General features: G+C 40.9%; 2 protein-coding genes across 20 annotated transcripts in view; one reads left to right on the top strand and one right to left on the bottom strand.

Moving 5' to 3' along the window:
• The window catches only part of CEP170 (centrosomal protein 170), a 121303-nt gene extending 114201 nt beyond the window's left edge, over positions 1–7102 (bottom strand). For 6 of the 11 annotated variants that reach the window (XM_048485189.1, XM_048485225.1, XM_048485234.1 and 3 more), the window contains exon 1: positions 6937–6956. The gene's annotated coding sequence lies outside the window, so the exon portion shown is untranslated. Of the gene's footprint in view, positions 1–6817 lie in introns of all 11 variants that reach the window. The other 5 variants (XM_048485207.1, XM_048485198.1, XM_048485274.1 and 2 more) reach the window with 5 other exon arrangements.
• Positions 7103–7874: 772 nt separating this feature from the next.
• SDCCAG8 (SHH signaling and ciliogenesis regulator SDCCAG8) overlaps positions 7875–27875 on the top strand; it is a 157521-nt gene continuing 137520 nt past the window's right edge. For 5 of the 9 annotated variants that reach the window (XR_007243549.1, XR_007243548.1, XM_048485120.1 and 2 more), the window contains exons 1-8: positions 7881–8064; positions 12856–13014; positions 13096–13181; positions 13671–13784; positions 15641–15766; positions 18080–18190; positions 21523–21587; positions 22918–23106. Coding sequence is in view for 6 of the 9 variants with exons in the window: in XM_048485120.1 (XP_048341077.1) it covers positions 7902–8064; positions 12856–13014; positions 13096–13181; positions 13671–13784; positions 15641–15766; positions 18080–18190; positions 21523–21587; positions 22918–23106 (1013 nt within the window). In the remaining 3 variants the exon portion in view is untranslated. Of the gene's footprint in view, positions 8065–12855; positions 13015–13095; positions 13182–13670; positions 13785–15640; positions 15767–18079; positions 18191–21522; positions 21588–22917; positions 23107–27875 lie in introns of those variants that run through there. The other 4 variants (XR_007243551.1, XM_048485138.1, XM_048485148.1 and 1 more) reach the window with 4 other exon arrangements.

The following is a 27875-nucleotide window of genomic DNA, read 5'->3' as shown; positions in this document are numbered from 1 at the left end:
AAAAGTAATTTCTTCCTGAAAGGTTAACTGTTTAAAAAATTTCTACACAGGAAATCTCCCTTTAAGGAAACATTTTGATAGTCTGATAGTAGACCTAAATAGACCCACTGCAACACCACAATCTTATTTCTTCATTTATATCCTTTTCTTCTGAATAGGGACCCAAAGAAGCTTTTTGTAGCAATTCACTTTCAAACACAGATGAAGCTACATTCAGAACAGGGTGGTAACAAATTCTGAAAACAAATAGCTGATTTATTAAAATAATTATATACTGCTTTTCTTTACTCATAGTAAACCCAAGTGACTTAATCCCTTATTCAAAATAATGACATATTGGTTCAAAGCTATTACAAGTACACTGGAAGAAATCATAAAGTTGGCTAAGAGCCCCCAAACACTAGTTACATTGCTAGATTATCTCAGAACATTCTTAACTTTCTAACTGCTAAGGGAGATGGTTATCATAATGGCAGGCCATGAACTGAGTATCTTAATAGCATTAGAACAGAATGAGCCAAGCCATTTGGTAATGGCCTTAAGTCAATTGGCCAGAGTCCATGACTGTCACTGTACATGTGTCAGTTTATCTTTCACATAACACTATCATGTCATACTGTAAATTCAAAGTATGGATTAAGAGATTTTCAGCCCAATCCTAATGGGAAGGGGAATTGTGTCTTGGAGGTGGTGTGGGGCTGCACCAATATGTTAGCCCCTCCCACACATCCCCAGTGGAGGGAGCAAAGGCACTGGCGCCTGTCAATCCCTCAGCTCTGAAGTGGTAAAACCCAGATGTCTGGGCAGCAGTGAAGCTGCACCAGCATCTAAACAGATGCCAATCCAGAAGGAGGGGGCGAGCCAGGGTGTTCCCCAGGGTGGAGTTAACGTTAGTTGGTTTCCACCCCGGGTTTGCAGGCAGATGTGCCATGGCTCGCGGTTTGAACTTAAGCCAACCTTTGGAGGGCTTTTCAAAGGCAGAGGGTTTTTTTTTGGGGGGGGGGGTTCTTCATCACTGGAAAGTGACACTGCAGTGGTACTGTTCCCAGACGTCTTGGGCTGAGGATTGGGATGCCCTCCCATTATTGTTCAGGAATTCTGCTTTTAACTATTTTAACTATAATAATATAAAACTCTTTCTGATATTAAAATATAGTTCATCACAGCTTCTAGTTCATTTTAATTTTTCATTCCTACAAATATGTGCATGGATAATATAGTGAAACTAACCAACGTTGCTGCAATTGTATGTATGCTTGCACCAATGATTCTTTTTGTGTGCTGCTTTTATATTATTCTGGACATCAGCAAAATACATGAATGCACAACCTTAATACAATCAACCCCATCAGATTTTCTTTTTGTGTGCTTTATCAATGTGTAGTATGTGCATTGGAAGCAAATAGACCCTTAGAAAGACAGCACAACTAGCAACACCTCATTGGAACTTCAACTATCAACTGTTGCATGCAAGCTCCTCAAAGTTACATCCCCATTACAACTAATTCCAGTTCTTAACTCCTGCTGTTCAAGCTCAAACTGTAACTTAGGCTGAAGAAACATTTCCAACTATTCAGCTTTTAGTGGAGAAGGTTCTGAAAACCATAATAACAAATTCATTCTTAATAAGGAAGACACCTGTATTTTTTTTTAAAAATGGAAAAGATAGCGGGGAGAGCTTAAGAGACATGGTAATCAAGGAATTAGAGTTGAAATAAAGAGCTATTATTTGACAGAAGTTCTCTAATGTCAAGTAATTGAAATTAACACTAAAAGTTACATTAATGTATTTCTAAACCAGTTATAAACTGCAAATTTTTTTTCTCTGAAATTAAAATTTCTCTAACTCCTTATCAGAATACAGTGTACATAAGCTAAGAAGTTTAGAAGAAAATTGCTTTATTTCACTTGAAAGTTAGAATACTTTTCCAAAAAATTAGATTCAACTAATAATTCATAATTACATGCAAGCATCCACAAATCCACTTGCTAGATCATGAAGAAGAAGCAAACCAGCCTCTTTCCCCAATCTGTCGCTGGTCTGAATTGCTAAAAACTGACAACATCTTGACCTATATCTTCTTCATAACCTAGCACAGCCAACAGAAATCCCTGCTTCTTCCCCCAAGGGCTCAGTGTACACCAGAGAGAGGGGAGGGGTTGGCAATGAGCATGAATAGAGGCTAAGTAATAAGCCAAGCTAGTGATTTTGAGTCCGGTTGAAACAGCATACTTCTTCAGAACTACTCTTATGCTTGCTCCTCAGAACAATCAAATACATTAATAAACCATTGCTTATGACATATTATTGCTCAGAAAACTTATTATTTTAGATAAAAGATGGGAAAACAGGTCACTCCTTAAAACAGACCAAGAAACATTTTTAAATTATAGGAAATTGTTTAGTGTTTAAACATTATGTTTCAAACCATTCAGACAAAATGCCTAACCTTGTACTCAGTGCTTCCACTGCTATAAGAGTGGCCTCTGAAAGTGAAGCGATGTTCATTCAGACATCAAGCCAACCCTTAACCAGTCATGATGTGGCAAAATATCTGGATTAAGCCTAAGAGAAGTATGCATACTGAGAAATTGTTTAACAACTTTACTTCCTTCAAGATTTCATAGGAAAATGCTTTGTGCATCAGCTTGCTGGGGATGCTTAAAGTAAGTGGGACTTGGCTAAAAAAAATCTATTGATGCCTTCCAGCTCTTCTTTAAGAGTTTTTACACCTTATTATGTGTCAGGAATATTTCTAAACCCCTAAGAAGCACAATGATTAAAAGCAGCAACTATGGAACAGTTTTGCCGTGGGGGGGGGGGCGGAATGGAGGGGAATTCACCAGCGCAAGGGTGTGCCCTTTCATTCCCTTGAGTCCTTTCAACCCCCCCCCCCTTTGGATGTGAGGGAGGGGAGGGAGTGAGAGGTGGCATGCAAGGGAGGGGAGAGAGGGGCCCCGGCATCTGGACATGGCCCACCCACCCTAGCGGAGGGAGGGGAGGGAGTGAGGGGTGGCATGCAAAGGAGGGGAGTGAGGGGAGTGAGTGAGTGAGGGGTGGCATGCAAGGGAGGGGAGGGAGGGGGCCCAGCATCTGGACATGGCCCACCCACCCTAGCGGAGGGAGGGAGGGGTGGCATGCAAAGGAGGGGAGTGAGTGAGAGAGAGGTGGCATGCAAGGGAGAGGAGAGAGGGCCCCCGGCATCTGGACATGGTCCACCCACCCTAGTGGAGGAAAGGGAGGGAGTGAGGGGTGGCATGCAAAGGAGGGGAGGGAGGGGAGTGAGTGAGTGAGTGAGGGGTGGCATCCAAGGGAGGGGAGGGAGGGGGCCGGCATCTGGACATTTCTGCCCAGCCATGAACTCATTTGATACCTTAAGGCAGGGGTAGGGAACCTGCGGCTCTCCAGATGTTCAGGAACTACAATTCCCATCAGCCCCTACCAGCATGGCCAATTGGCCATGCTGACAGAGGCTGATGGGAATTGTAGTTCCTGAACATCTGGAGAGCCGCAGGTTCCCTACCCCTGCCTTAAGCAATACACTTCCAGGTTCAGTTTCCCAACCCACATAATATAGGGATGACCATATTCAATTTCCTGTAAGAACTTCTATGAAAAGCTAAATGCAGTTCTTGTGCACTTCTTGAGACAAAACAAAATCTCTCATACGTTCAACATTTGGCAGCTTTCCCAGTTTTTTTTAATTTCAGACTTAAGTTTTACTTTTGAAATTCAGCTTTGAGATTGATGGGTTTTTTTAAAAAAAGATTCTTATTTACAAGTAACTGCTTGCAGCCGAAGATTTGATTAGTTATTTCAAATTATACGAACCTTAAACTTTCGTTAATTCTGTAATTCCTGGTTAACATATACCTCTCATAGCAACTTTCCTTCCATACTTTCCTTCCCATTTTTCTTCTTTTTCCTTGGTTCTGCTCTTTAAATCGGCATTTTCTAACCCCATCTCCTTCAGCCTTTATTTTCCTGGGTCAGCTATACTTTAAGGCTCCTACTCCCTCAAACTTTCCTTCTGAACGTTCTTCTGCTTATCTTACTGCTTTTACAATCTGAAACGTTCAGTCAATGACAGAAAGAGACCCTTCTGCCAGCCTTATTTTCCTGTCTTCTGTGAGAGAAGTCACCACCAAAAACTACAGAAATGTTATTATTATGGATATGTTCACTCAAAAACAATATTAATGCTATATGAGTAAAATACATTAAACACTCTAATGCATTAATCTTTCATTTTAGTAGATGAAAGCTACTTGCGAGTAAGTACTTCGCCAACATTTTAATAGAGCACTTTTCCATCAATGCTGTTCAGTAGTGCCATAAAAGTTTATGGGGACAGGCATCAAGAAGACGTGAAAGAAGAGGTATGGGCAGATATTGTGGTATTTTTGCTCTAGAACAGGGGTCTGCAACCTGCAGCTCTCCAGATGTTCATGGACTACAAATCCCATCAACCCCTGCCAGTATGGTCAATTGGAGAGCCACAGGTTGCAAGCCCCCACTCTAGATATTCAAATAAGATTTCATGTCGACTTAAAAAATGATGGGAATATATGAAAGATAACTAGAATATACAGGAAGTTGATTCAAAGAAGAAAAAGAAACCCTAAGGAATAATTCCACCAAATATCTGTGATTGGCAGGGTTGCCAGTTCTGGAGATTTTGGGGTTGGAGTCTGAGGAAGGCAGAGTTTGGGGAGAGGTGGAACTTCAAGGCGGTATAGTGCTACAGATTCTACCTTCCAAAGTGTTCATTTTCTCCAGGTGAAATTATCTCCGTCACCAGGAGATCAGTTGTAACAGTGGAAGATTTCCAGCCACCATATGGAGGTTGACAACCTGAATGATTAGACCAAAGGAAAATACTGTATTGTATAGTGCAGGAAATTGAGGAGCTCCAGCATTCCAAATGGCATAAGATTCAAGAGTCATGAGACTCAACGAAGAGTTTATACAATTTGTATTACTTACACCAGATTTCCACCCTGAGAAAAGGAAAATTATAAGCAGAAAACACTCTGTTACCATAAATGGCACAATAAAATCCACAATTTTGAATGTTGTTGACTTGCAACAGAAGAAACTGGTTTGGCCCACAAAGTTAAAAACAACAACAGTGATGGTTAGCAGGTGCACCACATTTTGACTTTGCTATAAAGTTTTGACTTTGCTATAAAGACTTAAACATAGTAGTTATTATAGTGAACTGTCATTCTGAAACTTCTGTACATAATGAAACCATTTTAAATTGTGTGAACTTCTATATTTTACAAGATATTACTAGATTGAATACCGATTTCTTCTCTCAAATGATCCTGTTGACAAACATATTTCTTTTTCTTAAAATACTCCATCTGCTTGTGAACCTTCTCAGTTTAGGAACTTGAGTAAACTCTTTCAAATAAATATTTTATGAATACCTTCAGTTCCAACTGAAGAAAAACAACTGACTTGTAAGGATTCAATACACAAGGAAATACTATCAGTTACTCTTATTCTTTTCTCTCTCCTTTTAAAAAAAACTATTGAATTGCAAATTGCTTATACACAACACAGCTGGCAGTATAGTTCAAAACAACTAACACATACACAAGCTATCTACCTTACTGAGAATACAGGGCTTACTATGAGCACTGTAATCTGAACAGCCACAATCCCTTTTTTATGTATTTAGCAATTTCCTGATTAGATGCACAAGCAAAATCTTGCTTGACTCTAAAATGACTTAGATTAACTGAATAGTAAATGAAGCTGAACAGTAAATGACCCAGCATACAATTCTGAGCAGAAACCCTCCTCTTCCCTTCCCCCACCACAGCATCCGGCTCCAAGCAACAGTGGATGAGATCACAAAAGAAGGCTCATCTCTGTAGATCTGTCATCTGGTTCTCAGTCGAGTCAGCTTCCTCTTCCCCAACATGCTTGATTTTTCAAAACCACTCCAAGATTTTTATTGCCTTTGAAACCCATGCATACCTCTTCTAAAAAGGCTACAGTGGCCAGGCTCGACTTTCATTAACAAAACGGATGATTTTGTAATTATGCCTTCTACAAAGGACCATTATCTTCCCAGTAATGTAGCCTGAGAAGCCATATGCATTTCCTATGCATCCCTTTTTATACCCAGAAAATCACAAACAGCAGTAGAAGAAAGTGTTGGAACACTTGCTATTTTCCTTTCCTGTGAGTTTTCGTTTTTTTTAAAAGTGTACAGCCAGTCATCATTTTAGACTTAGGCTTCAGGTTACATGGCACCCCTGCCAATTTGTTGCCAAAAAAGTTAAGATCTAAAGCTTCCCCCCCCCCCCCCCCCCCATGAGGAACAAAGAACCTTCACCACGTCTGCAGACAAACAATAAACACACAAAGCAAAGAATCTCCCTTCTTCGCCCTCCATGACTTCCAGAGAGGCAGAGGGTGTATGTAGGGCGGGTGGATGGAAAGCAAAAAAACTGAGAAGGGAGCACAATCTTTCTATAGGCGGGGAGCCGGGGGAGGCCTGTTATCAGAGGGAAGGGAAAGGGCGAAAAAAGGAAACGAAGGCTTAAGCAGCTCCAACTGTATCCAATCGCCCCCCCCCCCCCCCTCCCATATTAATACTACAGCAGCAGCAGCAGCAACCGCCTCTATTCATCCCCACAGGGACAGAGAGACCGGAGAGCCAAACACAACAGCGCGGGAAGATTATTTGTTTCTTGTAAGAAAGCCCTCCCCAAGGCCTGGCTGGTCTGCAAGGCGCCCCCGCCCACCCCCAAGTCGAGGAAGCAAGAGAGAGGCTATAGATACTCCCAAAAAATGCACCGTATTTGTTGCTTCTGCCCTCTCTGAAGAAAGGGGAGACGCCACCCAGACGGCCACGGGTCCCCAACTGCATCACCCCCGCCCATATCACGGTCTGCGTCCCCAAATCACGGCCTCACCGACCCAGTCCACCGCTCTGACTCGCAGGCTCACCGTGGCACTCTGATCGCGGCAACCGCTCTAACGTTATTCCTAGCATATAGCGGCTAACGGCGCGGAGCCAGGAGCATCCACTGCGCAGACGCCTGCCTCGAGCGCGCACACGCAGAATTAGGAAGGGGGGGAAGGGAACTGAAAAGAACGGATTTGCAGCGAATGCGCAAGCGCGCGACCGAGAACTCGCCCTCCGTCCCGTCGACTCTCGTTGCGCAAGCGTCATTTTTCAGACAATGAGAAACGTATCCCCAATTTATTTCTTTGCATTGGCAGCATTTGGTGTGTGTGTTTGGAAATGCAGGGAGAAAATGTAAATCCGTTCACTATTTTGAGAGAGGGACATGTTTTGCATTTTTGTCTTTCGTGTATGTCACAGAACTTAAAGCGATCTATTAGCATCATCTAAGGTGGCCAGCATTTTCAGACCATGCTCTGCACTGACTCAGAATAAGAGAAAAATGTGTACTGTCGTGGCAGCAGGCGGGAAGCACCCCTTTAGGACTATTCCGAGGTGTGGGCAGGAAAGAACTACAAATCCCAGAATGGCGGGCGGTACACTTTTAAAAAAAGCTCGCCAACATATCGGAGCGTCACATGCTGGTGAGTTTAGGAGACTGTGCATGACTCTAGGAGTCTGAACGCCTTCGGAAACGTAACCACCCGCCATCAGAAGCGACGTCGATGTCACGGGCTCCGCTGCCTGGCAGCTCCTCCCGTTTGCGAGACTCCGAAAAGACCGTTTCTTGGTTGCCTAGAAACAAGTTTTAGGGGGGGGGACGGGCTCCGGCACCCTGATGCATTCTGGGAAATGCAGTCTTCTGGCCTCCGCAGTTCCGATACAGTTTGGAGGCACTTGGAGACCGTGTGGACTACAGTGACCGAGAACCGCCGGTGAAAGTGGGGGAAGTTTTACCTCACAGGCTCTCCCATGGAAGGAGACCCGGAGGCGGCGGGGGCGGTGGAGAGAGCGGCGGCGTGCAGTCCGAGACCCTGCCTTGACGAGTTCCCGTGTTCGTTCAGCCCCATGAGGGAGGGCAGCGGAGAGTCTGAGCTTCAGGAGTCCTTGGAGCGGTATCACCGTCACCTGCGTGGTGAGTGAGAGAGACCCGGGGGGTGGGGTGGGAGTACACATTCACCGGGGCTTCCTGACATTTCCCCCCCGCCCCCGGGACTCTTGTGGTCCTCCTCTGTCTCCCGCAACACAGACCCCACTCGTCACCGAGAGATCTGCCTTCGTGCCCTTTGCACAGATATGTATCATGACCGAAAACTTCTGTAGGCATCTCTACTTGATTTGCCTTGTAGAGCAACAAAATACTTTAAAGATCGCAGGATATTTTTTTCAATCTCGTGATTTAGGGAACTGGATGGAAAGGTGGCTGCTTTTCAGAGTAGGTTTCCAGGTCGCAGTTATTTTGATCTGCCAGTCCATTCGTTAATTCTAACAGCTTTATAGTGAATGTAAGTGTTGTGGTTCCAGTGGAGTGACCGTGTAAGTCTGTTGTGGTAAAATAACAGAGAAATCCAGTGTCATAAAGACTAGTGGCATTTATTCCAGTATGGGCTTTTGCGAGACAAAGTGCATTGTCTCTGAAACAGGGTTCTCTGTTTCACGGAAGTTCTTACTGGGATGAATCCTACTAGTCTTTCATGTGCTAGTGGATGTCTGTTAAGTACTTTGAGCCAGGGTTTGTGGTTAAAACATTAATTCTATAGACATCACAAACTGATCCACCAAACTCTGTCACATGTACAGAAAAATATGCCATGCTCTAGAAAATCTCTTCAAAACACACCTTGGTCTCTACTCCTCAGCCCCACTACCAAAACTAAAGTTAACAGCCCCTAGTCAAAGGGAAAGGGAGGAAATAAAGTTGGCTCTTATGAAGAATTTCCCCCCATTCACTTCAGGCAGTGAGAAATTTACAAAACTTCCCCAACCCATTTGACAAAGGTATTTCCGTCCCTTTGGACTTTTTCACATACAAGAAAGCAGGAAGCCAGATGACTGAATATATATGGGACTGGAAGCTGCAACCAATGTTCATACTGCTGAACGCGCATTTGTTTCACCAATTTTCACATTTAAGGTGCATAGCTAAGTACCACAGTACATGAAGCAGCCTACAGAGCTTTAACAAGCAGTGTGTGGAGCAAATAGTGTAAGACTATAAAAATGTGAATATGCTTTAATATTTCACAGGGTTTTTCTTTTTGGAAATTAGTTGCAGCATGTTCATTTATTTAAAATATATGCTTATGTTTTTCCCAGTCATCTCAGGATCCAAGGTGGATCACAACAATATAAAAATGATGATGAAACCACAAACTGATTTAAAAACACTTGCTGTTTATGTTTGCCCAGGTTTACTCTTTCCCCATCGTACTCCGTGAAGTCTCTGGTAACCTCACTGGAAAGGAGGGTAGCGGGTTAGCAGCCAGGAAGTTAGTAGCAGCCGCCAGACTTCTTCTAAAAGGATGTTCCACAAACTTGGCCGCCACTGAAAAAGCCTGAGACCGGACTGTTCAGAATGTGCCTGAACATAGTGGGTGCTGACAATAAACTTGGATGGGAAGAACAAAGCCACTACATGAAAACATATAGGAACAGGCTATTCTTCAAGTATGTGCCCCTGCCCCGCCCCCTGAAGGGCTTTAAAGTTCAGTACCAAAACCTTGAATTGGAGCTAAAAACTAATCAGCAACTTCTGAAGATACCTAAGATAGGAGCTGTAATGATGTGTGTGTGTGACTTTGAACTGAGCTGAGTTGGAGAGAGAAAAGGGGGGTGGTGGTGAGAGAATGATATGGTTGGTTGATTCTAGAGTGTTCATGTGGGAGGCCTGTGCTGACATGGCAGAAGATGACAGGATTTCAGAGTGAAAAGACTGAGAATGTCAAAACTCTAGTCAGAGAGAGTTAAAGCTCAGTTTGAGTAGAGCAGAATGTGTGAGGCTTCTGAGTGAAAAGATTGAAAGAGTAAAAGCTCTGTGCGAGCAAGTCAACGTGTGCCCAAACTCTGTGTGAGCAAATGCTAGTGAGAAGTCATAGAGTGTCTAAGTTCTATGATAGAATTAGTCAGAAAGTCAGGGTAAACAGAGAAAGTCTGAGCTGCAGTAAACGGTTAGACAAAATCAAGACAGAGTCTGAGAGAACTATGACAGAGAGAAAAGTTGTCAGAAAGTGTCAGAGTGAATTTATGTTGAGTGAAGTCCTCAAAGTATTTGTTGCCTGAGTTGAATTTTATTTTGCGAATATTATTGCTTGAAACCTTGAAGTTACCTGTCAGTTATAAATAAAATCTTAATTTGTTTGAAGAAACATTGGAATCCCACCCAATTTTCCCTAGGGCCGCATAAAGTCATTCACTTTGCCTTATAAGTTCATACACATTACCAAAAGGAGATAAAGGTTTGTTTTTAAAAAAATTTATATTCCTGGTGGCAACTACCATATGGAAGTTAAGGGAATAAATATTAGTTGGCACTTATTATATTTTTATTTATTAAAAAAAGAGTGGACATCGTTTTCAGTTGGTGGAAGGGTCACTGCAAGAGTGACATGGTTTAATTGGCTAGTCTCAGAGTACAGACAGATTTTTGCAGTTTGTAACTTCTGGATTGTCTTCACAGGCAGCACCATATAGAGTATGTTACAGTAATCTAGCTTCAGATCTGCCAAAGCATAGATCAACATAGCTCAGGCATCTTCAAAACAGTAGGTTAGCTTGATATAGCTGGGAAAAAGTGCTTTCTACGATCTCCTTTGATGGTAGAACGAACCATTGGTGGTAGAACGAACAGTCCTATTTAAAGCAGTGGCCCTTCAAGAAGGGAGAAAGGGAGGACCTGGGTAACTACTGATCTGTCAGCTTGATGTCTATACCTAGGAAAGTTTTTGAACAAATCATTCAACAGTCAGTCCTAGATCATCTAGAAAGAATTGCTGTGATTACTAAGAGCCAGCATGGGTTTTTCCAAAACAAGCCATGTCAGACTAACATTATCTCCCGTTTTGAGCAAGTTATTTCCTTGCTGGATTGAGGGAATGCTGTTGACATAGTTTATCTTGATTTCAGTAAGACTTTTGATCAAGGTCTGTATAATATTCTTGTTAACAAACTGATAAAATGTGGTTGGGATCCTAATACTGTTAGGTGGATTTGCAACTGCTGCTTATTAGTGGTTCCTCATCTTCCTAGTGAGGAGTGACAAGTAGAGTGCCTCAGGGATCTGCCCTGGGACCTGTGTTGTTCAACATCTTTGTAGATTATTTAGGTGAAAGAATAGAGGGGGCACTTGTTAAATTTGCAGGTGATACTAAATTGGGAGAGGTAGCAAATATTAGAAGACAGAGTCACGATTCAGGATGATCTCGATAGGCTGGAAAATGGGACTAAAACTAATAAAATGAATTTCAGCTGAGATAAATATAAAGTTCTGCATTTAGATAGGAAAAATGAAATGCATAATTATAGAATGATGGAGATCTGTCTTGGCAGGAATATGTGCAAAAAAGATCTAGGGCAGTGGTGGCGAACCTTTGGCACTCCAGATGTTATGGACTACAATTCCCATCAGCCCCAGCCAGCATGGCCAACTGGTCGTGCTGGCAGGGGCTGATGGGAATTGTAGTCCATAACATCTGGAATGCCAAAGGTTCACCACCATGGATCTAGGGGTCTTAGTAGATCATACACTGAATATGAATCAGTAGTGTGATGTGGTAACTAAAAAGGCAAATGCAATCTTGGCCTCCATCAACAGAAGTATAGTGTTCAGGTCTTGTGAAGTGATGGTATCACTTTACTCTGTTCTGGTCAGAACTCACCTAAAATTTTGTGTTCGGTTTTGGGCACCACAATTTAAGAAGGATGTAGATAAGCTAGAGGGCAATGAAAATGGTGAGGAGTCTGGAGACCAAGGGAAGGTTGAAGCAGCTCAGTGAGTCTAGCCTGGAGAGGAGATGACAGAGAAATATGATAACCCTGTTGAAGTACTTGAAGGGCTGTCATATAGAGGATGGTGTGGAGTTGTTTTCTGTTGCCTTGGAAAGGCAGACCATAACCAACAGACTGAAATTAAAACAGAGTTTTCACCTAAACATTAGGAAGAACTTATTCAGTGGAGGAAGTGGTTCCTGAACGGAACAGATTTCCTCAGGAGGTGGTGGGCTCCCCTTCTTAGGAGGATTTAAAGCCGAGCCATCTGGCAGCAATGTGGATCCTTTAATTCTCAGATCATGAGAGGGAGGGCAGGAAGGGTTATATCAGTGCTTGACTCTCCTGGCCCTTTCTGAAATGCCTAGGGAAATGTCCATTGCCACTTTGGAAGTCCCTTCTAACTCTAGGATTTTGCCTATCACTCACTGGATATATCCACATTTTTCCAAGCCAAATAATAGTTGTTGTGATGATATCTACTAATAAAGTTTTTTGGGGGTGGTGGTGGTTCAGGTTTTGAGTGGTGGTTTTGGGGGTGGTGGTGGTTTCGGGGGTGGTGGTGGTTTTGGGGGTGGTGGTGGTTCAGGTATGGTGAGAGGACTAGTCTGTGCTAGCGACCCTAGTACTGGAATACACTGATGTTGTAGCTTTTTTGACAGAGCAACCTGATGTTATCCTTTATAAGCAGCAGCTAGAATACACCTTCCTGGTTCCTTTCCACTTGTATGGTTCACAGCCTGGTGCAATGAATTAAATGATTTTGGGTTTTTTTTGTTTGTTTCTAGTTTTGCTGTTCAGTTCTGGGGTTGTAGTTTCCTGGTGTTCAGTAGTATAGACAGGAGAGTTGTGTTAGTAAATCTTGTAATTTAGATTTGTCTGTTCAAATTTGAAAGCATGTCGCCTGTTCACAAAGACTGACAAGTAATGTTGTTATTCACAGACCGTGCCAGTAAAAGCATTGATCAACTGAAGTATGCCTTGGGTGAAAAAGATCTCGCAATGGGAGAAGGTGCAGCTACATTTGGCCAGTTATTTCCTAGTGTAGACACTGACGGCACTGAGGATAGAGGCTGGCAGGAACTGCAGTACAGTCATGCAGGTTTGAAAATTTCTATTTCTGACTTCCTTGCTATCATATATAATCATGCTTGTTAAGACGTATCCTACCATTTCCCTGTAGTTAACCAACTGAAAGCTTTATTACGGCAACAAGAAGAAAAAGAGACTGAAACATCCCCTTCAAAGAGGAGGACAACATCACCTTCAGTAAGCATTATTCTTTCTGGTTATTCTTTTTAGCTGAACAAATAATTATATGGCTGTTAGTAGAGCCTCTATTTAAGCAACATTTACGCTGTCACACTTGCTGAATCATGTAGAAGTTCATCAGTGCATTAATAATCTACTGCAGGAAGTTAAATGCACTTATTAACAACAAACAACATTGCATCTGTTTTAAGCTGACTTTGTTAGACAGATTTATCTGGATGTATGAGACATGGGAGGGCAAAAGATTTGATTTTTTTCCTGATTGCAGACCAGTTTGAGATGATTTTAATTGGTCTTTATGGAGGAGGGGGAGTTCTCATTGTTTAATGACTGCAGTTGTTTTCCCTTGGCTTATAGTTTCATTCTGTTATTTGCCAATGAGTGAAAATGGGACATAATGAGGAATCTAAGATATAATTCATTTTCTATTATCAAAATTATTGTCTGTAAGTTGTTTATTGTATTTCATTGATTTGTTTCATTTAGAGGACCTCTAAAATTACAGATCAGAGTTCACCTGCACTTTGTGATCTTGTTCCCATCATTAATGATCAGTCACAATACATTAACCACTTAGAGGCTGAAGTCAAGTTTTGCAAGGTATTGTATATCATGCTTTATCTAATCTTTTAATTAAATTACTTTAAGAAAATCTGTGTTTGTTATATATAGACCTCAATCCAAAGGTCTTAATTAAACATATCTGAAATAGAAAACAACTGGGTTGAATTCTCCCTCCCTAATCAGCTGTGTGCAGCACATTATGCATACACAGTGCCACAAACATATGATTTGGCACAAAGTATATCATTCTGGAGGAGCTTCTTCCATTAGCATACCTTGATCAACAGAATGTGTTGACATTAGTTGATTATGGTGAGAGGACGGACATCCATCCATCCATCCATCCATCCATCCATCCATCCATCCATCCATCCATCCATCCATCCATCCATCCATCCATCCATCCATCCATCCATCCATCCATCCATCCATCCATCCATCCATCCATCCATCCATCCATCCATCCATCCATCCATCTCTTGCAACATTCACACAATCCTTGCAATTCTTCCTTCTGTTTTCATTCCCCTCCTCCTCATCTTACCTCAGTTACATATTTGTACACACTGCATTATCAAACACAGTTGAAAATTTGTACATTGCTTCCTATTATTTTCCAGGGTCAGAAAAGGCACACATAGAAAGGAGGCCCAGAGGTATAGGAAACTAGGGTGCTGTGGGTTTTCCAGGTTGTATGACTGTGTTCCAGTAGCATTTTCTCCTGATGTTTTGCCTGCATCTGTGGCTGGCCTCTTCAGAGGATACTACTGGAACACAGCCATACAACCCAGAAAACCCACAACACCCTAGTGATTCCGACCATGAAAGCCTTTGACAACACATAGTATAGGAAACTGTTTGTGATACATAGTTTTAGGCAGTTTCTAGATCTCTGATTTCTCTTCACCCTGAATCTAATAATTTTAGTGATATAAAGACACATTTAAGAAAATTTAGAGAATGTTGACATCTTCCCAAGTCAGTCTTAAATGTTTAACAGCTCTTGACTTGTGTGTAAACTGAATTTATTTTGGTCATCTGTTACCTCACAGTAGTCTACACTAGTCTCTGCTTCATATCTTTTTATTTAGTAGAAAACACTCTGAATTTTTATTGACACAGTTACAACAAATGAGAGGGAAGGCTAATATCAGGAGGTACAGGCAGTATTAAATCATGTCAGCTTGGATTATAAAAATCTAAGTGAAATTCCCCTCATGTGGTCAATCTAACTGATTCCTTACCCCAGGCAAAGGGTATATCCCTTCCAGATTCTTGTCTTATAGAGGTTCCTATAAGTAAATGTTCAGTATCAATTCACAGTTTATTGGATTAACATGGAAGCTATTTTCACATGGTTTGAATCCATGTTACAATTTTTATTGTTGTCTAATTGGATGCCAGCATGGGGGGGGGGGGGCAGGCTGGGGCATTGCCGGGGAAGGAGTCAATGTTGGTCAGCTCCTACCAAGGCTTTTGTGCCACAGGCAGTGTGGCCAGTGCCCTGGACTTATGCCACCTAAAAAGTAGCGTAAGTCCATTCAGCCCCATGGAAGGCTTTCAGCCAGCCAGGGAAGTTTGTTGTTTTTCCCACCTCTCTACGCCGGCTAAAAGCCCTCTGGAGGTAGTGACTTCCTGCCATCTCAGGCTCTGGATGGGACTGCCCATTTTTGATTAACTGAGAACTATGTGAGAAAGACAGACCACTCATTACTTGAAATAAAAATGTAATATTTTCACATCTTATCCCTGAAGTTTTGCTCAGAAGTGAGTGAACCTCTTATGTTACTGTCAGGGAGTCCTGGTCACTGGAGTAAGTGAACATGGCATTGCCATGTTCCAAACAATGTTATGATAATCTTTTTTCACAGTATACATATTTACAATTTCAGGAGGAAATGTTAGAATTGAAAAATCGTGTACATGTGGTTGTGCTTGAAAATGAGAAGCTCCATCATGATCTGAAAATCGTAACAGTAGAGAACTCCCTTAGAGAACAAACTGTCTTGGATGCCTCAGTAAGTCCTCCTGGAATTTTAAAAATGCCAGCTTATATTGAAAGAATACTTGAAACTAAAACTAAAAATACTTGGACTGAAAGAGTATTTGAAAATACTTGATAATGAATGGTGTGCTCACATGTCCTTTTTACTATGTCTAGGCATGGCATTTGTCACATGTCATGGTGTACACGTAGAATCTTCCTATTTAGACTTACTGGTTTTGCATAATTTGTCCTACATTCTCCTCATCTTTTCAGAGATTAACATGCTGAAAGTAGAAAGAATTTGTAATTGCTATGTGTATGGCCAGATGCAAGGTTTTGTCAATCTTGTTTAATTCTGTGCAGATAATGCTATTTTGTGAATTAAAGTTTCGGTCATGTAATATTCACAGGTTTCATTGCCTCTTTACAACAGTTCTAGGAGGCAGTTTATGCTCTTTTTTATTGTCCATCCGGGCAGCTGGTTTAGTCACTGTGTGAAACAAAGTGCTGCATAGATACAAGGTGCTGCACTAGATATACCAGCACTGGCGTTCCTGCCTAGGGACATGGGGTACCCCTTGTCCCCGGGCGCATCGATTGAGGTCACGTGGGGGGCGCCAAAACATCCTCCTACACAGCGAGGGATTGAGCAAGCCCTAGAAAGCAGGCACTGAAGCAGCCGCCTGCTCCCAGTGCCTGTCGTAGCCCCGCCCACTCTGTACGGTGGCCTGGAGTGTCCAGGGGGTGGGGGAGAAGTCCCACTGGGCTCCCAGGAGCAGGACTGGGGAGCTCCGCCTCCCCTCCCTCTAACCCAGCATGCCTTATTCGCCTTAAATTAAGTGTGGCACTACTCAGAAGCCTTCTCCCCGGCGCCCAGGCACAGGAAAAGGCAAGCTGAGCAGGGAGCCCAGAAGCAGCAGCAGAACTGAAGATGATGCTGACGTTTGCTTGGTAAACCTTCAGATGGGGGGTGACTTGTGAGAGATTTACATGCTTAAAAGTTAATTCCCCTTGCACTGGCTTGGAGCTGTTTCTCAGGCTAGCAGCCTACCTCACAGGGTTGGTGTGAGGACACAATTAGGAAAGTGGTGGGGAGGGAGCCATGTATGTTTTGCTGGGGGTAGGAGGTGATTTGTGAGAGATGATGCTGATGTTTGCTTGGTAAACCTTCAGATGGGGGGTGACTTGTGAGAGATTTACATGCTTAAAAGTTAATTCCCCTTGCACTGGCTTGGAGCTGTTTCTCAGGCTAGCAGCCTACCTCACAGGGTTGGTGTGAGGACACAATTAGGAAAGTGGTGGGGAGAGAGCCATGTATGTTTTGCTGGGGGTAGGAGGTGATTTGTGAGAGATGATGCTGATGTTTGCTTGGTAAACCTTCAGATGGGGGTGACTTGTGAGAGATTTACATGCTTAAAAGTTAATTCCCCTTGCACTGGCTTGGAGCTGTTTCTCAGGCTAGCAGCCTACCTCACAGGGTTGGTGTGAGGACACAATTAGGAAAGTGGTGGGGAGGGAGCCATGTATGTTTTGCTGGGGATAGGAGGTGATTTGTGAGAGATGATGCTGATGTTTGCTTGGTAAACCTTCAGATGGGGGTGACTTGTGAGAGATTTACATGCTTAAAAGTTAATTCCCCTTGCACTGGCTTGGAGCTGTTTCTCAGGCTAGCAGCCTACCTCACAGGGTTGGTGTGAGGACACAATTAGGAAAGTGGTGGGGAGGGAGCCATGCCTGTTTTGCTGGGGGTAGGAGGTGATTTGTGAGAGATGATGCTGACGTTTGCTTGGTAAACCTTCAGATGGGGGGTGACTTGTGAGAGATTTACATGCTTAAAAGTTAATTCCCCTTGCACTGGCTTGGAGCTGTTTCTCAGGCTAACAACCTACCTCATAGGGTTGGTGTGAGGACACAATTAGGAAAGAGAGTTGGTGGGGAGAAAGCCATGTATGTTTTGCTGGTGGTGGGAGGTGTTTTGTGAGCTGGTGCAAAAAATCATTGTTTGGTCGTTGTGGGGGAGGGTGGTCATCCATACCTGGGGTGGGGGTGGGGGGGCACCAAACTCAGATTTTGTCCCCGGGCTCCAGTTTGCCTAGATTCGCCCCTGTATACCAGTGGTCTGATTCATCAGGTTTGTTCTTACAAAAATGTTGCCATCCACAAAAGATTTTGGCGGAGTGTTTGGCTTCATCTTGCATTAAACCTTCTGTGATGAATTTGTTCACTGGTCTCTCAACTGGTTTCTTAGAAATTGATTACTTGGATCCCAGACTCATTTATATTTATCATGTTGTGGGGATTTATATTAATATTAAAGAGACAGAAAATATTGTCTTTCTCTCAGGCTACTCTTCAAAATCCCTACATCCTACATGATGATGGTGAAGCCACCAGGCTATTTTCTAATGTCAATGAGCAGGGCACAGCAGAAATGGATAAATGGCACCAAGAGATGGTTAGTTATTTGTACATCAAATGAATTATTAATCTATCTTTTAGTATGTATTTTATGTTGTCCAGTAGAATGATAGAAATAAATATAATATCTTTATTTTATAAAAATAAATTAGTGCACTTGTAGAATATAAACTCTTTGGCTATAAAAATATAAGAGTTGGCTTTCTGTACCTGTCCAAAGTCTACAAATAATATTTTTTAATGTAAAAACAAAACAAGTTTCTAGGAATTTCACAAAAAGGGCATATTTGGCAAGTTTCCCCTTGCCCATCCAGGAATCAAATGCTGTTAATAAGTATATTCCATTTGGCTGATGTAATAGATGAATATGTGCTATGTAATTTGGCAGAAGCATGAATACCCTCCTATACTCTGCAGAAAGGTGTGTGTGGGGTTTTTTTTAAAAAAAATCTGGCCTCCATTATCTGCTGGGATTGCAATCAGAAAGCTTATCTAAGTTAAAAACAATTGTAACTTGGAGCAAGATTGCTTTATTTACTTAAGAATCACCAAACGAGATGTATGTTCATTTACTATTGTATTCCTTTATTCAGATGTGGGCCTGGCCAGTCCAGATGTGTTAGACTGTTACCAGTAGCTGGAGCAAATTCTTTTATGTGTTTGAGCATAGACAATCAATGGAATGTCAACAGGCTAAGTTTTAGCCTCAGCCTACCATTGAATTCAAATCCTGTACTTTCTGAGCGTGTGAGCCAGCGTGTAGTAGTTAAGATGTCAAGCTAAGATTTGTGAAACTCAGGTTCAGATCCCCACTCTTCTGTATGGAAATTTGTGGATGATCTTGGGCCAGTCACACACTCAGCCTCAACCCTAGCAAGTATTTGGATGGGAGAACTCCAAGGAATATCTGGTGTATAACATGGAGGCAGGCACTGGCAAACCACCTCCAACTGTCTGTTGCCTTGAAAACACTTGAGGGTTGCTATAAGTCAGCTGTGACTTCATGGCAAAAAAAGTCTCCAAAGGTATAGCAGGAAGTAGTCATGATTCCATCCATAAAATGGTAGGATATCTTTTCATGTATGATTCTAAGATAAATTCTGAGCTGTTTCTATGTCAAGGATTTCTCAAGTTTCAGCCACCTGTCTGTGTGTCGTCCCCCCCCCCCCCCCCGGCCATGACATCATTTTCTGTTTGTGCAGTCCCTTAAAGGGCCATTTGTTCTGTAAAAAAAATCTGCTTTATTTTAAACCTGAAAAAAAAACCTACCAGTTCTTCCTGGACAGAAGGCTATTGGCATGAATGGTATGTTGTATCTGAAGGGAAAACAGAACCATTGCAGGACTTAGATATAGTACCATACCAGTCAGTCACTCTTTTCATTTGTTAGGGACCACAATAGGAGGAGAATGACCCAGGAAATGGGCCAACTGGAATGGTCCAGGAAACTACAAGCCAGTCTGTCTGAGCTCCATCCCAGAGAAGTTAGTGGATCAGATTTTAAAGGGGCCAATTAGAAGATAATAACCTGCCTTTTAGACAGAGGGGAGACAGAGGGGAGGCACAAATACAGAATTTTAATAAAGGTATTGTGTTACTGCTATCCAGCATTACTCATGCTGTTTTTAAAGACAATCACTCACCTGCTCAACCTGCCTTTTAGAGAGTATGAAGGGAATTATTGGAGGTGTCTGCACGTACATAGAACTTTTTTTTTCTTTTTAAAGGCTTTTTGAAGGTATTGTGTTATTTCTGCAGTGCTACAGTACCCATGTGCCACAATTAAAACAAAAACAGGATGGGTGGAGAATCCTGAGAGTCACATGAGAACTTGTGGGAGGAAGGAGCCTTCAGTGCATATCAGGTGTGAAAGGGAAACTACTATTAAATAGTTCCATGGGAATGTCAACTCAATGCATGGCAGCTGTGAAAAAGGCAAACTCTATGCTGGGGATCATTAGAAAAGGAATTGATAATAAAACTGCAAAGACTGTCATGCCCTTATATAAAGCAGTGGTGCGACCGCACTTGGAGTACTGTGTCCAGTTCTGGTCGCCGCATCTCAAAAAGGATATTGAGGAGATAGAAAAAGTGCAGAGAAGGGCAACAAGGATGATTGAGGGACTGGAGCACCTTCCCTATGAGGAGAGGCTGCAGCGTTTGGGACTCTTTAGTTTGGAGAGGAGGCGGCTGAGGGGGGATATGATTGAAGTCTACAAAATTATGCATGGGGTAGAAAATGTTAACAGAGAGAAATTTTTCTCTCTTTCTCACAATACTAGAACCAGGGGGCATTCATTGAAAATGCTGGGGGGAAGAATTAGGACTAATCAAAGGAAACACTTCTTCACGCAACGTGTGATTGGTGTTTGGAATATGCTGCCACAGGAGGTGGTGATGGCCACTAACCTGGATAGCTTTAAAAGGAGCTTGGACAGATTTATGGAGGAGAAGTCGATTTACGGCTACCAATCTTGATCCTCTTTGATCTGAGATTGCAAATGCCTTAACAGACCAGGTGATCGGGAGCAACAGCCGCAGAAGGCCATTGCGTTCACATCCCAAAGGCACCTGGTGGGCCACTGCGAGTAGCAGAGAGCTGGACTAGATGGACTTTGGTCTGATCCAGCTGGCTTGTTCTTATGTTCTTATGTTCTTATGGAGAGAAAACAGATTATTCTGGGCTGTTTGGAATCTCCAGGGAATTTCACACTGCATCACATGAGCAACTAGACTACCAGAGAAAATTGCCTTGGTGTGGAAACAGTCCTGGATCAGTCTCTGGTGCCTCTAGTTAAAATTTTAGATCATGAGCTATTTGGAGAGGCACAATTAGCTAGCACCTTGTCTATCCAATCACATCCTTCCTCCAAGATGCTCAGGACAGAATGCTAAGTTCTTTCCTTATTTATCCTCACAACAACCCTTTGTGGTAGGCTGAGACAGTGTGACTGTCGCAAGATTACTCTTTGAGCTTTAATACTGAGGCTGGCTGTCCCAGATTTTAATCGGACGCTAAAACCATTAACCACATTGGTCATTAGTATATAGTGTTGAGTCTAGACAGAATTCAGGCTTTCCAGATAACTACAATTCTGTATCAGCCCCTACCAGCATGGCCAATTGGCCATGCTGGTAGGGGCTGATGGGAATTGTAGTTCCTGAACATCTGGAGAGCCGCAGGTTCCCTACCCCTGGTCTAGACAAAACATTAGGCTGCATTAGTGTTAAATATCTGTGTAGATCTTTGCATTCTTGTTAGTGTTCTTTAAGTTTATTTCTTATTCCAGTTGACAGTATTAAAATGCTGATGATGACCACCTCTTATTTTTAGTTGAAATGGCTATGTTTATTGATTTTATTTTTAAGGAAAAACTTAAATGCCTCTATCAAGAAAAAACAGATGTACTTGAGTCTCAAGTTCAGTCCTTAAGGTAAAAAAAATTGCATTCCTCCCCTTTGGTTTAATGATCGTTGAATGTGTTTTTCTCAGTTGATTCATTATGACTGGCCACAGTTTAGTATAATGCATCATCCGTAGTTCTTCATGAAGGCCATGAAACTTGAGTCTTAAGCTTTGAACAGACTTTTAAAAGGCCTGAAGGCAGTATTGCAGAGCCATTATTATCATAAGTGTGTTTGGTTCTTCTGCATCATCCCTGGTCAAAACAATTTTACAGGTTTTGGCATATCTTCGAGCAGGACTTAGACAAAAGCTTCTACAAGTATAGCCAATACAGCTGTATTCAATGTGCCCTGTATTTAAGACAGGATGACCTATTTTATGTACTCACTGTATATCTATGAATGTATATGCACAAACATAAGAAAAGGGAGTGCAATAGTAAATATTAATAGAATCCATTATCTCTGTTATAACTATTAAATCAAGATATTCATTAATACGAATGAGCTAACTTATTTTTATCAATTATAATAGTAGATTAGTCATTCCCATTAGGTGGTATTTTCCCATTGTTCAACATCTCTAGTAGTCATCATCGTGAAACCATATATACATAAATAGAGGTCAGTCCATCTTGGTTCATCATGAACCATCATCATGAACCAAGATGGACTGAATATATTTATGTATATACATGGTTTCGCATTGATTGACTACTTACCTTAAGGATGTTGAACTGATGGGAGAGTATGAACTAAATACTTACCTGAATTAATACGGATGACCCTGAATCTACTTGTTATAGTTGTTAAAAATAAGTTGAAATAAGTTCATGTATATAGATATACGCATTTGAAATATTAGTTATAGCCAGAGTGCAACAGTAGTGGTAGTTCTATTATTATGTATATGCACAAAACCATACCTTTAAAAATATATTTCCTTTTGTAAGGGGTGTGCTATCTACTTCTCAACATGAAAATTCATATAAGTTTGGGGGTTTTTTAAAGGAAAAAAGTATTAGGGTACTTTTTTTTAGGCAGTGTGCTGTTCATCATGTTTGTGAACTGTTTTAAAAAACTTTCAGATGCAGTTCAGCTTCCTGTATTTTTTTCTAATAAAGCTATCCTCTTCTAATGTTTGGGAACAATTGCAATTAGAATTTGAAAATTAAGTGGAAATGTTTCCCTCTGCAGCCAGACTCCTCTTTTTCTATTGAACTTGTAGGATGACCAAGCTATTGACACTGCACTAGTCGTAGCATACATGGTGGCAAAAAGCAGGCAGTTGCTCCGCAGTTGTGACTGTTCTTGTGTAAGCTTGAGTATTGCTATTAATGCTGCATGTTGTCTTTCTAGAAAGGACTTAGCAGAGTCACAAAAAAACTGTGAAGATCTAAGTGGAAGATTAAAACATCAACAAATGCTTAATGCAACAAATAGCTCCAATAAGGTTGGCGGCCTTTGCTTGAAATGTGCACAGCATGTTGCTGTCCTTTCTCAGACTCATTCAAATGTCCACATGGAAACCATTGAAAGATTAAAAAAGTAAGTAATTGGACAGTAAAATACAAATCAATCATATAATTATTTGCTTTATCATACTCTGATAATTTTACAAATATTTACATATATTAACTCTTGTAAGCTGCCCTAAGCCTGACTTTGGCTGGTATAAGCGGGGTAGAAATATAAAATAAAATATTCTTAATTTAAAAAAATATTTCTACAACAAACTACAAAAATGGTGGACTGGCCACCCTACATAAAGAGAAGAAAAAACAAAAAAACCCCCCCATGAAATATGGAGTGTCAACCTTTGTCTCCCAAAAAAAGAAAAAAACCAGTATTCCTTACAATAACAATTTATACATAGAAAGTTCAGATTAAAAGAATAAATAAATAGCTCAGAAATCCAACTGGCTCATATCTTGCCTTTACCTTACGCGTAGACTTTCTTAGATAATGAATCCATTTAACACCAACTTTTGTGAATATTTATCCCATTTAAAAAAATGTTACAGTGTATACATAGCTATAATAGTACAACATATAAACATATATTCTTTCTCTTTTCTCATTCTGATGTGTACATACCCCTATATTATATCAAACTATTATGAAACTGTGTCCACATTTATATTACTTCAAACCTCTTAGTCTTTCCCCATCTTACCTATCTTACGTTCCTATCTAACTCTCCTAATAATTCATTCAATCCTTTGGTATTTTAATAAAAAATCAGCATGGAATGAAAGCAACAAACACTTTCAGATTGTTTGGAGTTCTTTTTGTTGTTGAAGAAGAACTCTCTTGCATCTTGGATATTTGTGATCTTCTGTTAAGCCCCCTTGAAAGTGAAACACAATCCTTCTATTACCGGTACTAACCATCTAAAGTTTATTTTCTTCTTTTTCAGAGCATCTATAAGAAATCTATATTCCTTTCTCTTCAGTAATATTTCCCAGAATAATTCTCTCATCACGATTAGTTCTTGACTTTGAAACTGCATCTTCTTTTTGTAGTGCATGTGAAGAATTTCCTCTTCAAATGATCTTTGTGTTAAATGCATCACACAGTCTTCTGGGAGGATCCTGTTTTAGGAAAGTGTTCAGAACCGTGTTAAAAGATTTACCCTGAATAAAGACACCTGTGTATGTGTGAAACTATAAGGAAAGGTAAACTGAAACAACCATCTCTGAAACAAAATCTTGTAACTGAACAGCTATTGAAGTGAACCTGCATTTGCTCTGTAACCTCTAAGAAATATCTGCCTAAAGAAACCACTAACGCTTAAGTACCTCTCTGTAGCAACAACCTGAGAAGAAACGCTTGTTAAATAAAATATAGTTTTTGAGTTTTATCTTTTAAAAGCCTTGCTAAGTTCCATATTATTTTTACCTCAGAAACAGTGGCAGCAGATATTTTGTTTTCTCTGACAGGATTTTGTTTAAAAAGGCCTGTGTGTGTGCATGAATTGGGAAGTGCCTTAGGCCAGTAACAGCTATCAAACCATACACCCTCCAGCAACACGTTTCTCTCCTTGTTGGGCCTCTGTTTCTCTTCAGGGAGAGAGTGTTGTACCATTATACTCTTCTTCAAGTTCAGCCAAAGTTCTTTCTCTGTTTGGCAATGAATTTCTTTTTGATTCACTTCAATCCTGGTCTGTAAGGTCTTGGATTCCTCTTTCACTTCCTTTAAATCAGTAGCAAATCCTTCAATTTCTTTCATTATTTCACTACATGATCACTGTGTGATCCACTTTTGATTTCATCTTCAACATGTTCTTCAGCCTGGAGACTAACAACAATTTCACTGTTTGAAATTGAAATTGAAATTGAAGTCACTTTACAACTTTACAGTCCCTCTTTGAAGTTTTCCTTCAAAACTGAAATTTACACTGGCTGGAACATAAGCTGTCCAGCCAGATGTCTCTATAATATCTTTTCTCTTCACATTTTAAGGAAGTATGACATCGTTTGACTTCAACAGCTATTAAGCTGCCTCCTTTCTTGGTGTTAATGTAGTGTTTCAGCGTGCTTCAGTGGGCAAAGAGACTGGGGCTACTGGTAGAATTCCAGTTTCCCCTCCCCCTCCAACCCACCTTGATGAAGCATACATGCCTCTCCATCACTCCGTATGATCACCAGAGCTGCTTTGTTCTGGAATTTCCATTCTGAGCGAAAAATACTTCAAGGCTGTCTCTCCCTGTAGGGAAAGCCGGCGTCATTAATGATGACCAAACAGGAAGCCTAAAATAAATGATTTGTTGATACAATCCATTGGGATGTTTCTGCAAACTCTGTTAAAATTGGTTGTGGTGGGTTTTCCAGGCTGTGTGGCTGTGGTCTGGTGGATCTTGTTCCTAACATTTCGCCTGCATCTGTGACTGGCATCTTCAGAGGTGTATCACAGAGGGAAGTCTGTTACACACTGTGTCCAAACTCTGGCCGTGAAAGCCTTCGACAATACATCTGTTAAAATTAACTGGGAAGAGAGCGAAATGTCTATTTTCTTCCAGGTAGTCTTCCCAGTGTACTGATGTAACTATGCTTTGGTTGTTTAAGTCTTTGAGTCAGGCTTAAAGTGTAAATTTTGGGGAAGAAGTTAAAGTGATACGAATTATGGAAAATAATTCCTGATTATGTTAATTTATAGAAGAATGCATAAAATCCCAGGAATATAGAAATATATTTGTTGTTGCCATATATTTCACAAATTGTAGAAGTTTCTAAACACTGAACCAGTAAGCTCACAATTATTTAAGGTAACCACTGAGAACATTTTTCAAAGTTTGTTGATGGTCAGAAAATTTACTGTGATCTTAACTATTTTTCTTTAAATTTACAAATGACTTTCCAGAAATTCGTGTTCTACAAAAATGTTACCAGCTTCTGACTCTGTTTTATGACCTCAGACAAAACACCTTTATAAAGCTTATGTGGGCAATCCTTTTTTGCTATTGGAAATAAGATGACTGGCTTTTATATATCCCTGTGACTTTAGACTAATTACTTGAAGACAATTAGAACTCCAGTTTAACTTACTGCCAATTTTTGTAAAAGAAATGCAAACCTGGTAGCATAACTACATGCACTCTCCACTGAAAATAATGTAAATAACCTTACTTGTCCAAAGAAAAGCCCAAACCTTGTTACAGTTCTGTCCTATGGACCAGCTAAGTGAGACCACTTACTATAGTAGAAGCGATTTCAGGATTTTGTGACTCCAACAACAATGCTAAATGTGGAATAACAATAGGAGAAAAAGAGAGCTGTAGCCATTCCTGCAGTGTCCTTAGAAACAACATCTACACATTATAGCAATCACTGATGACACTCACATCAGCTGTGCATCAAAGGCACCATTTAGCACAAGACAATAACAGGAATACTGTGATAACAGCATAAAGCCAGTTCACAGCCCTTCTCACACATAATTTGCAAGTGTGATTTCAGAAAGAATCACATTGCAACATCCCATAACATAGTCCAATAGATTTGAGGGCAGTAACTGAATCTTTAGCTGCCAGCACCAGTATTCATCTTAAACAAGGGTTTGAATTGATGATGAGCCCAAACATAGCCAGTAGTAGCCCTCGAACAGCCTTTTTGCCAGGAAGAAAGCCAAGGTTGGCAATAATTGCTCTCAACACTCAACCTGTTCCGTAGCACAGTGGGTAAGATATCTTCATGTAAAATTTTAGATGACAAACTACTCGGAAGAAAAACTGTTACAGTCCTCTTACAATACCAGTGAATTTACACAGATAATGCAAGAGGCAAGAATGCACACTACAGCAACAATCTCAAAGGAGGCAATACTGAGCTGCCTAGTAAGCCAGCCAAAAAAAAAAAACACACACAGTACAGTGGAAAACACTGTTTTAGTCCTACTCTTCAGAAATGTAGAGGTGGCTTTCAAGAAATATTCACACAACATTTTCCATGGGTAAGAACTTAATTTACATAACATGATCTGGCATTCAACTGGACACCCCCAGGAAGGTTGGAATGGCATGATGTTATCCTAAATTCAAAAATCCCATGTTTTTATTTCGATAAATTTCATAGTCTAGGTATTGAAGTGAAAATCCTGTGCATACAATGCAATAAATAGAGTATAGTTCCATGTAAACATGGACAGGATCAGGCTACCTAAGTATCAATAGCCATTTCATTTTCTTGAATCTTTACGTATCTATTATTCAGATCTAGAAGTCTATAGATTTTAAAACAAACCTTTTCATTTGCTGTAACTAAAGCTATCCTAGTGACATTTTACCTACACATGTTGCTTATTCCAGATCTTCCTTCTTATTCTCTCTAGATTCTGAACTATTTGTTGCATAATTGTAAATCAACTTGCAAATATATGATAGACATTATTTCTAAAGGTCCTAATACTGAAGTGATACAGATGCTTAGAATCATATTTTCCATGCTGCAGAGTACTGAGGGCTTGGGTTGTGGTCCATAATTTAGAAGATTTCAGTGCAGTTACTCTCAATTTAATTTTCATCTTTTATCACTGTTACTAGGTATCTGATTCTGGATTCACCCCACTATATGGATTTAAAAATCTGTACAGTGGGGCTAAGTATACAGAAATGATGTGTCCCATCAGTTTTCCAGAACAATCTCCAAATTTTTAAAAGCACTGGGGAGTGGAATAAACTATAAAAATGCAAACTGAGACCAGTGATATCATGATCGGCATTTTAGGCTGCTTAGCAACTCCATTTTTAAAGGAGCATAAAGGGGAAGATGTGGCAGTGTTGAGTAGAAAGTGAGGGAAGGCAACAGCAACAGAAATTG

The sequence above is a fragment of the Sphaerodactylus townsendi genome, linkage group LG01, assembly GCF_021028975.2.
Source record: "Sphaerodactylus townsendi isolate TG3544 linkage group LG01, MPM_Stown_v2.3, whole genome shotgun sequence".
Taxonomy (NCBI): domain Eukaryota; kingdom Metazoa; phylum Chordata; class Lepidosauria; order Squamata; family Sphaerodactylidae; genus Sphaerodactylus; species Sphaerodactylus townsendi.
This window is presented reverse-complemented; position numbering and strand designations above follow the sequence as displayed.